General features: G+C 40.8%; 1 protein-coding gene across 1 annotated transcript; it reads right to left on the bottom strand.

The window, feature by feature from the left end:
* Positions 1 to 3,008: 3,008 nt before the first annotated feature.
* Positions 3,009 to 10,938, bottom strand: ccr12a (chemokine (C-C motif) receptor 12a). Its single transcript, XM_074652396.1, has 2 exons — positions 10,819 to 10,938; positions 3,009 to 4,156 (listed from the first exon to the last, which is right to left on the bottom strand). The coding sequence occupies exon 2, from the start codon at positions 4,140 to 4,142 to the stop codon at positions 3,063 to 3,065; it is 1,080 nt and encodes a 359-aa protein (XP_074508497.1). The 5' UTR covers positions 4,143 to 4,156; positions 10,819 to 10,938; the 3' UTR covers positions 3,009 to 3,062.
* Positions 10,939 to 11,612: the final 674 nt, after the last annotated feature.

Below are 11,612 nucleotides of genomic sequence, written 5' to 3'. Positions count from 1 at the left end.
AATGGAATTTTATAAAAACTGCTTTTGTGGGTTCTTATGAATGCTTGAACACCCTTGCAAAACATTCGTACAGGGGAAAATTCTGGTCCAGTGGCTCACGTCTCTCATGGGTTCTGATTGTGGATATGTAGACAGCCAATGCAAGGAGAAGTGCACACCATGGTAGATTGTTGGGGACTGTGCATGAGGGAGGCAACTGATGAGGAGAGGTTTGACTTCAGCTCAGGCTTTTTTATCCATGTCAGATCAGACTTTAAACTGTAAATGGACAAGCCCCTTCTCACCTGCCTGATCTCCTTAAACCTTTTACTCCAACCAGGACTCACTGCTCTCAGAATACAGGACTCCTGTCTGTCCTCAGAGTGAAAAGAAGTGATCAGGTCAAAGGGCCTTTTCTTATCGAGCCCCTTTCCTCTGGAATAACCTCCCTATAGACATCAGACAGTCTGAACCTGTGGAGGTCTTTAAATCAAACTCAAAACCCATCTTTTTGCCCAACTTTCAATTAGTTAGGTGGTGGGTATGTCCTCAAGGTGAACAAAATCAGCAGGTCAAAGGGCCTTTTCCTATCATACCCTTATCATACCTCCCTATGGACATCAGACTAACATCCCCCCCAACCTTCAAAATAAAAGCCCCACAGAGTAACTGTTCCTTAACAAGAAGCTCAGGATGAGGCTTGTTTTTCTAAATAAAAGCCCCCAACTCTCACTGTGTGTCAACAGAAAACAAGGGATGGACCTAATGTTTCAAAATAAAAGTTCAAAACACCCAAATATTACTTTGTCTAACGAATTAGAGTTTTAAAGGTTCATTCCACTCAAATACTTTATGTTTAATGACTTATAGTTTTAAATGTTTATTCCACCCAAATATTACTTTCTAGAAGTCTATTCTGCATTTGCGCTCTAAAATGTCTGTATTGTATGACTGTATGATTAATTTCAGCTGTCAGCATTCACACGCATTTTATGCAATCATCTAGTTTTCAATATGTGTTTTCGGTGTAATGCATCAAAGGAAATGTTTAAATCACCCATTACTATCATACGTACTGTTTTTCATGTTGTTTTTATCAGTGTTTAAACATCTTGCAACTATGTCCACACACTTCATGTTGTTTCCCCAGACTTGACTGATTAATCAGGGGACTGTGCTTAGCTGACAGGAAACTGATCCAGATGTTCTATCAGAAAAGGGAAACGATCTCATCATTCCGCCCACAAAATACAGCAGTGCAAAGAAGTAGAAAAAAAAATAGTTTTCATAAAATGACAGATGTCACAATAGATTGAGTGGCATATTTATTAAAGGGTCAAGATATAGTTCATTCTACAAACATACACTTTGCATTCAACATTGATTCAACAAGATTGGAACAAGCAGATACATAAAATCATTCAGCCACACATCGAAACGTGGACTAAAGTTCCTCAAGAGAAGCAGTGTTTAACAATGACTTTGCACAAAATTCTTATTGTGTCAGACAAGGGTCTTAAAGACCTTACATTTTTAATTAAATTAGCACAAACCATTTTTCAGGGCCCCTGAAGTTGGCAGCTTTGCACGGTTGGTAAGTCTTGACTTACCAATCATAACCACATTATATCTACATATGATCAACAACATAATCACGTTGCAGCTGTACACAGCAGCTATTGCTTTCCTGTGGAGAGAGAGCGGCGACGCTGGGGTTTGTATACTCAAAATCTAAACCTCACTGATCAACCATGTGACGAGACACACTGATATCAAATTCATTCTTGACATTGGACACAGCAGATGAAAAAAACTATATTTATTTTGTTGTATTTATTTTTCTTGAATTATATTTCATAGTAGCATGGGTCTCGGAATACACGTATAAAAAGACACAAAACAAGCCGTCATCATGTAACCTTTTTCAGATAAGGCTTTCTTGACAATTTTAACTCAAACGCAATATATGCTATAAAAAAAGTATGGTAAAAGCTAACAATTTGAATGTGAGAAGTAGATCTTAAGCAGTCCGTACTACGATGGCGTATTAGGGCCAGGGATGTAATATTCCGAGATTAGAGTCGAGAAAAAAGTTGGAAAACTGAGCGAGGCGAAGGTCCTGAAAGGTACATATACTGTACACATTTCTTTTCGTGTTCGTTCTGTGTTCTTTTATAAACATGCGTAAATACTAATATTGTAGAAGTTACAGGAAAGTAGAGCTGAACAACTTATATCTTTGACTACATGAAGGTGTGTCTTTTATTTCACACTAAAAACAAGCCGTCGAGAAGACGTCACTCCAAACACTCTGCGTTGCCATGGTTACACACTGACGCTTTTAACTGTCACTGTGTCAGTGTGAAGGGAAAATAACACAGAAAAGGCACATACTTTGACATAACTGCTTGTGTTGAACCACACATTATGGCTAATGATGCCCTTAGAGTTTACTGGGGAGAGGGACGTCTACATTACCCTGCTTATCCTGCTGCCCCCGTGACCCGGCCCCGAATAAACAGCTGGATGGAGAGTCCACTACAATATACAGTATAATGTAGGCCTATAGTAATAATATATTTTGCACTTTGTGGCCCACGTTACCGCAGTGATTAATGGTGTGTGTTGAGCTTGATCCGACCTTGCACAGTGTAGCGATATGGTTCCTAAACAAAGATACTCCACTATTTTTCATTACCACAGTTTTGTACTATTTGTTTTTTTTCCTCTCAAATTTATAACTTTATAATCTCAGGGAATATCTGAGTTTTATTTTTCTTGTAAATGTATGACTTTAATCTCGGAAATTCTGAATTTTGTCTCGGAATATTACACCCCTCCCCGGCTCCGTAAATAGTTTTATTGACCTACAATGGCCTTAACGCCACCGTAGTGGAGCAGTCTTGAAACTGACTTATCTAATTAAGTTAATGATAAAAAATGTGATTGTTTCTAACTGACAATAAGATTTAACCATGTGGAAGAGTCTGGCAGGAAGTAAACATGGAGTCAATCATGTGTGTGTGTGTGTGTGTGTGTGTGTGTGTGTGTGTGTGTGTGTGTGTGTGTGTGTGTGTGTGTGTCTAGTACTCATAAGCAGAGTGTGGCGTCCTCTGTGATGTGGTTCTGGTGCTCTGGCTGCTGAGGCTCATGTGTCTCTTCAGACAGGGGATCCTCTTAGACATCAGCCTTCTGAAGTGGCTCTGGAACTTCTTTCCCACAAATGTGTAAAACATTGGACTGATGCAACAATACAAATAGGCTATGTTTCGGGTCACATACAGGGCATAGTCCAAGGTCTTTGCATCAGAACAATCCTTACTGGAGCTCGAGATCTGAATAGCTCGAAGGAGGATCACGATATTGTAGGGTGTCCAGCAGGCGAAGAAGGTGAAGATGATGACAAATATGAGCTTGATGGAGCGGCATTTCTCCTTCATGCGGGTGGACAGGATGCGGACTGTGATGCTGATGTAGCAGTACATCACCATGAACAGAGGGAGGAGGAAGAAGAGCAGGAATTGCTGGTAATAACTGACCAGACTCCAGTGCTCCATGGTGCTCTCAGGGTATCCTGACTCCTCACATATCAGTCCATCGTATGGACTCTTTCTCACATTTTGGAGAACCAGCTCTTTCACACTCGCTACAATACTGGTGCACCAAACTGCCACTGATGCAATGATGGCATATGCTTTTTTCCTGCTCTTAGCAGCTGCCACTGCATGCACCACTGCAAGGTATCGGTCAAATGTCATGAGTGTGAGGAATAGGATGGAGCTGTAGAAGCCGATGAAGTAAGCACTGCTGACCATCTTACACAGAACCAGGCCAAAAATCCAGTCAGACGAATGGTACATCGCCCAGAATGGGAGACTGGAGGCAAAGAGAAGGTTGGAGAGGACCAAATTCAGGAGGAAGATGTTTGTCACTGTGCTGAGCTTCTCAAACTTGAAGATAATGAAGAGCACGAGCCCGTTACCAAGGTAACTCAGGAGGAAGTTGGCATAGTAGAACACTGGGATGAATCTTGCACCAAACTGATTGACATCCTGCTTTGGACAGAGCACGACACGGTCACTGAGCACATAGCTCGTGTCAGTCGTGTTATCGTCTTCACCGAATAGGTCCAAGAAGTTTTGATATTGGTCTTCAGAGCTCATGGCTGGGGTTTGACCTGTGAGACATTAAGATCCATGTTAGTCTGGTAGTTGAAGAAATTGCTCATAAAACACAACTGAACTGAATATAAGATGAACTGGACATCAGTTCAACCCTCACACGCAACAAAGAAGCCAGATGTCTAGCCTCCACTGCAATATGGGTGGCCAAATCTAACTCTAGTAAACTAATCCATAAAACATCTGGGTTAATTAAAGAGGACCTATGATGCTTATTTCCAAGGTCATACTTGTATTTTGGGTTTCTACTAGAACATGTTTACATGGTTTAATGTTCAAAAAACACTTTACTTTTCTCATACCAACTGTACTGCAGCACCTCTTTTCACCCTATTTCTGAAATGCCCCCCCTCCTCCGGAAAAGCCCCCGTGGGCTCTGATTGGTCCACTATGGTGATTGGTCAACCGAACCAAACTCTTCGGACTCCCCTCCAGCTCCGCTCTAACTAGCTTTGTTTGAGGGCCTGCCAAACTAGGCTAGGCAAATGTGTTACTTGGTGACATTACCATGTTACGGAAGAAAAGGCGGGACTTCAAGCGAGGCGTTTCAGGAGCAGTATTTCTGTGGGGGAGAGTAACTCCCTTTGGCATGGACTTTGGGCTTTGTAACTTTGCAGACATTTTACATTTTACACAAATAACTATATAATACACTAAAGGAAAGGGAAAAAGCATAATAGGTCCTATTTAGGTCAGAATCATCAATCTCGCCATGAATCGCTGTCACTTTTTATACAAACATTTTGATAAACTTGATGTTTGATCTATAGTAGCCCCTTGTCAAGGACACTCAACTCACAGTTTTGGTTAATGCACATTGATGAAGACCAGAAGGCTGTTTTTGTTGTGTTTTATGAGCTTTAATAAAGGTCAACGGTGATGGAGATGGTTAATTCATCTCAGGTGCTTTATTCCTATAGAAGAAGGCAGGCAGAGGGGAGAGAGAGCACCAGGAACATTACCACACCGGCATACGCCTCTGATGGGTCAAGTAGGCGGAGCCTGCACACATTTTAACAGATCTCAGCACGATTTGTATTCCTTTTATTTGTCTCAATAATTTTCATTTGGCTGTTAATATCCTTTACTCCATTCCCTGCCTATTTGATTATTTTGATTATTTCAATAAAACATTTGGTTCATTCTGAAAACACATCTGTGTTGTGTCAGTAATGAGCCTGATACATTTTGAGACAGTATTTCCTGGGGTGCAATTCCCTAGGTGACGTTGTTGTTGTTTTTTCTCATTCTCCCCTTATTGCCCTTGCCACACTTACATGTTTTTATTTGTAGCCTATTATGCTCACGTTTCTCTAGCTATGTTGTCAATTGCTAGCAATATAATTTTATTATAGTGTAGCTTGGATACTCAGCAAGTAACCAGGCTACACTGTAACAAAATTATATCGCTGGCAAGTGACAACAGCTAGGGGAAAGTGAGCATAATAGTTGCCGATGATAGATGCATATGAGGTTATAATGTAACTGCAACATAATAAAAACTTTAATTCCTGTCTCCTCATGTTAGATTTACTAGAGAGCCCATAAAATGCACCTGTCCAGAGACAAACACCCCTGTACCAGCAAAGAAGAGTGCCAACATGATGGAACACTACTTCAACAATTGCACAATTAATGGTGATATCTACATGAATGATAATTATCACCCCGATCTTTATAGGTCTTATTGATTTTATGTAGAAAAATATTTAAAAAAAATAAATTATTATTATTATAATAATTATACATCCACAGAGCTTTTAGAAAGGTGCCGAATAAAAGTATGTTTTTTTCCTAAAAATTGATTATGGCAGTGAATTAATCATTTAAAAAAAATTTACAGGTCCAAAATGAATGTTTTGTTTATATTTGTGGAAGATATCAGATGCTTGGTTTCCACTTCTAACAAGGCTTGTGAGCCAATAGTATAACATGGTATCTCTGTGTTGTCAGCGATCAAGTTCCAAGGTTAATGTGAAAAAAAACAGATTATGGCTGAGTTTGACACTGGTGTCTCCATCAGGCTGCAGGAAAAGTGAATATTTACAGTCGAAACAAGTGACCACTGACGTTAGCACATATTAGCTGTTTTAGCTTAATTGTCCCAACAACAACTAGAATGGCACTCGGAGAGCGCAGACCTTCGCCAAGGTGTGTGACTTTAAAAACAGATCACAGCTCCCAGTTGGCGGTACCGTGAGGTGGTCGGCTTATTATTAACACAGTGTGTTTCCGTGTGACGTATCGGCGGATGCCTCTCTCATTCAGCAGCCTTGTTATGTCTGTTATGCCTTGTTATGTCTGTATAACGTTAAACTACGTTGTCTCTCATCCCGTAGGCTACCGCTTTGTTCTTTCTCACCGCAGACGGAAAGCAGCTCCCGCACACACATCCATTCACGTATCTCTCTGCTCTCAGAAGGAGGCAGGGTCACGCGCCATCAGTCACACCGTGCATGTATTATACCCTGTGGTCTTAATGCTCAGGCTGATCGGAATCATTAAAAAAATTCCTGAATCTGGATCATGATTCGGATTGCCACCAAAATTTTATGGATTGTTCATTGTGCTACACTCCACCCCTCCAAACAATTTCATTCGTATCCATCGCAAACTTTTGGAGTAATCCTGCTTACAGACAGACGGACGGACGGACGGATGACAGACAGACAGACAGACAGACAGACAGACAGACAGACAGACAGACAGACAACCGACTGACTGACCGACCTACAAACGCCAGTGAAAACAATACTTCCTAATAACCCATAAAATTACAATTTGGCATATTTAAACAAAACCAACAATAACTAACAGCAGCCATCGTCCTTACAAACTGAACTAAGATGTGCATCCGAGTACAGAGTATGACATAACTGCCCGTTGAACCAATGACTCATGCATGGTCCGTCATCTTATGTTGATTCTTTTTGTCACCCTCTCAAAACAGAGAACTGACACTGCTGACTGAGCAATAAAAAATTCCTGACTCTCTCAATTGCTGTGCAATAGTTGTTCCCAGAAATGAGTTAAAAACAGGTTTGAGTTATATACTTCGTACCTCTGAGCTTAATGAGTAGAATTTCTGAGGAGTAGGGATGCACCCATACCGGATCAGATACCAGGCCGATACTGACTCGGTGACAATGGGGCCGATCTGTTCAAGTCAATTCTATGTGTATATACTGTATACATTATATACAGGAATTTGAATTCCTGTTTAAGTTTTAAACAGGAATTTGAATTCCTGTTTAAAGTTTAAACAATTTGTTGCTGCATTAAAAAGGTTTACACTTGAAGGTACAGCAGGTACAGCAGACGCCGTACTGAACTGCCTGTCCGTCTCCTGCTCCATTTTACCCTCATTCATGAACAAGACCCCGAGATACTTAAACTCCCTCGTTTGGGACAAAGAAAGGGTGTAATCCACCGGCAGAGAACTATGGCCTCAGACTTGGAGGTACTGACTCTCATCCCGACCGCTTCACACTCGACTGCAAACCTCCCGAGTGCGTGCTGAAGGTCACGGTCTGATGAAGCCAACAGAACTACATCATCTGCAAAGAACAGAGACGCAATTCTGAGGTCCCCAAACTGGACACTCTCCTCCCCCTGGCTGCGCCTCGAGATCCTGTCCATGAAAATCACAAACAGGATCGGTGACAAGGGACAACCCTGGCGGAGGCCAACACTCACTGGGGGACACGGTCATAACGGCCTTTTCCAAGTCCACAAAGCACATGTAGACTGGATGGGCAAACTCCCATGACCCCTCCAACAGCCCCGCGAGGGTAAAGAGCTGGTCTACTGTTCTACGGCCACACACAACAGTCAGAGATTTCCTTGCAGCAACTCGCAGTCGCATCAAGGCGACCCTCTCGTTTTCCGGGGAGAACTCCAACACAGCGTCTCTCAGCGGGGGGCTCGTAAGTATCCCCACACCCACCCGGCGCCCCTCACCCTGGGCAACTCAGGGCCCTTTCCAGGAGTATGGTTTGAAAACCAGAGCTATGCGTGGAGATGAGCCCAACTATAGCTAGTTGATACCGCTCCACCTCCCGCACCAGCTCCGGTTCCTTCCCCAGAGTGGTGACGTTCCATGAACCAAAAGCCAGTCTGCGATCAGAAAGCCTAGATCCCTGCCTTTGCCTGCCGCCCGGCTGACATTGCACCCGACCGCTATGCCTATCCATGCGGGGGGCGGGCCCACAGGGTTTAACCAAAGTTGAACTGAGTAAATATGATAAAAAAAGTATTTTTTTATAAAACTGTCACTATATCCTTACAGTAGAGACAGGTGATCAGAAAAAGTATGTTCCTCTGTGTCCTCCTGTGCTCATAATGGAATTTGCAAGACTTCACAGACCAGAGAAAATCAACCAATCAGAGCCAAAGAGTCTCTACAGCAGCTGTCAATCACTCCTCGGGAAGCTTGTGAACTCTGATCAAATTGTCAAACTAGGCAGCTCTGGCCAGTGGGCGGTACTTGGTTTTGTCTCGACTGATGTCAACATGGCTCCCGGGTCAGAAACTTTCTCATTTTACAGCTAAACCGTGCACTAGTAGATGATTCTGAAAACATTTGAAGAAAGAAATTGGCATTACAGAATATTGATTCATATTTGAGCGCTGTCTAGTTTGACAGGTTAGTCAGAGTTCGCCAGCTGTCCAGAGACTGCAAGGCTCCAGCTCGGCTATGATTGGCTGTTTTTATTCGGGCATGGTAGGAATATGCAAATGTCATTAGGAGCATGAATGGGAGACAGAGGAACCTGATTTTTTTTTCACAGATTATCTGTCTCATGTACTACTGTCAGGACATAGTTACAGTTTTACAAAAATGACTTTTAATCATATTGGCTCAAAGTGAGCGACTGCAGCTTTAAGATCTGTATCAACTAGGAAACAGGAAGTAGTTCCTATGGTGTCAAAACAGTCTCATAAGTATTCACAAATAAATGTCAAGTTATGTAAAAAAACACAATGCACAAATAAATGTAGAGTGATTTGTATTTGTTTTCAACACGAGTCATGTGATATTTTATGAGTCACTTGCTCACTGTATTTGTGGATTTTGTGTGAAAACAGCATGGTAAAACAGTCTCAAAAGAATCCACACAAGCAAGTGGAAATTCTCAAATATATTTTCCTCCGTGTTACATTTTTTTGTGACTACTTGTGAGACTGTTTTGACAACATATAGTTCTTCTTCCTCTCTACAGTTTCCATAGTGAAGGCAGAGCTAGGTGGAGCTCATGTTAAGTTCTCCTTTCATTTCCGGTGTAGATCTTAGAAAGCTGAGTTTATTTTCTTGCACACTTGTTTGTGATCGTATATTTATATTTATTGCGGGGATAATTTATATTGACACATGATGAGGCTCTGTTTGTGAGAGCTATCAGTGAGCCAGTAGTTAGCTATTAATACAGTATAGATTAAAGATAAGTTACGAAGTAGATGTAAATTTGGTTTATTCATACCTCCTGACTATGTATTTTATGTATTCTTACACAAATTCGTCTGTCCTGTGTATCACTGTGAAAGTTAAATAAAGGAGCACGGTGGCTCATTTCCTGACTCACAACTAGTAGCATCATCATCAGTGTTTATCATCTGTTTTGATCAAATGTTTTAGCAACAACATATCTGTGGGTATCTAAATAGTATTAATGTCGTTATTAATGTTAATAATCCATCAATAAATACTCATCAGGGTTTCTCTTTATAATAAGCAATACAATTTAGTTACGAATGTTATTTATGTATTATTTGAAGACCTTATGAACTGTATCAGGACTCCTCTTAAATTAGTAAATCAATAAAGAATATATTTGACTTAAAACTTAAAGTTGTCATTTTGTTTTCTATTATTGGTTAGTAAATGCTTTGTCTGATGCTGTCCTAAATTCTATCAACTGGGGCAGCTGTGGCTCAGAGGGTAGAGCAGGTCGTCCATATTGGAAGGTTGGTGGTTCGATCCCCGACTGCTCCGGTAACATGTCGATGTGTCCTTGAGCAAGACACTTAACCTGAGCCATCGGTGTGTGAATGAGTATTTAGATTAGATCCTGATTGGCAGGTTGGCTCCTTGCATGGCAGCCTCTGCCATCAGTGTATGAATGTGTGTGTGAATTGGTGAATGCTGACATGTAGTAAAGAGCTTTGAGTGGTCAGAAGACTAGAAAAGCACTACAGTATATAAATGCAAGTCCATTTAACATAACTGTATCACCCTTTAAAACGTGAGCATCCTTCACTTATATTACATCATCAGTAGCAAATATGCACGCAATGGCATTATTAACAATCAGAAGAAATCTTAAGATTATAAATAAAATATATATTACAACATTCACTAATGTGTCTTGCTCGGGCTTACAATTGTGCCTTGTTTACTACTCAGGAGTTTTGTCTATTTTACATTAAAGAATGGTCACAACGTGTTTTATAGTTATTCATAATGACCTATGGATGTGATCATAAACTGTTACTGTCATCCTCACCATGCCAAATACCATAAAAATGCCCTTTTCAAATCAGAATTAACCAGCAAAGTATGCATCTATACATTTCATAAAGAGAATTAAGTGTTAAATACAGACAGATTACTGTAAAAAAGACTAGTGATGTCACTGTCGTGAAGGCGAATTAAACTCACCAGTAGTGCAGTGAGAGGAGGACAATGAGGAGCACAAGGAAGCACTGAGGGACTCTGAGTGTTCACTGAGTTTTAGTGCCAAAGAGGCATCTGCTAAAGGGGCAGTCCTACAACAGAGTAATGTGTGTGTGTGTGTGTGTGTGTGTGCGTGTGCGTGTGCGTGTGCGTGTCCGTGTGCGTGTGCGTGTGTGTGTGTGTGTGTGTGTGTGTGTGTGTGTGTGTGTGTGTGTGCGTGTGCGTGTGTGTGTGTGTGTGGGTATGTGAGTTTGTATTTCTATTCTGGTGGGATCCATGATCTAACATACCACTCATGCCGTGGGGACCGATTTTTCCCCACAGATTTCGATTTTCAGTACTTAGTGTGTGCCCTAGTGGTCATGGACATTTGCGGTGTGGGGACATTTTCCTGAAAAAGTGTTTAAGTGTGTAACTGTGTGTAATCATATCATCTTCATATTTTATGAATATTATTACAATCTGTGCACTTTTATGTGATCAGACTGTTATGTTATCTAATTAGTTTTCCTAAAATCAACAAGGGAACCAATTTAATCATTAAACTTCCCTTCAAAGAAGTTTTATTCTTTGGAAGAAACTGGTGATAACATTTTTGTTGGCCTGAAGAAGACAAATATATGAATTAATATCAGTATTAATAAGTATAAATAATAATTTTTAATTTAAGTAAATAAAATGCCCATAGACAACAATACTTGGTATTTGTATAAGGGAATTCCTAAACGTTAATTGTTATGAAATGTTTAAATTCAACAGAACTTTATTTATTTATTATT

The sequence above is a fragment of the Sebastes fasciatus genome, chromosome 11 (assembly GCF_043250625.1).
Source record: "Sebastes fasciatus isolate fSebFas1 chromosome 11, fSebFas1.pri, whole genome shotgun sequence".
Taxonomy (NCBI): Eukaryota; Metazoa; Chordata; class Actinopteri; order Perciformes; family Sebastidae; genus Sebastes; species Sebastes fasciatus.
This window is presented reverse-complemented; position numbering and strand designations above follow the sequence as displayed.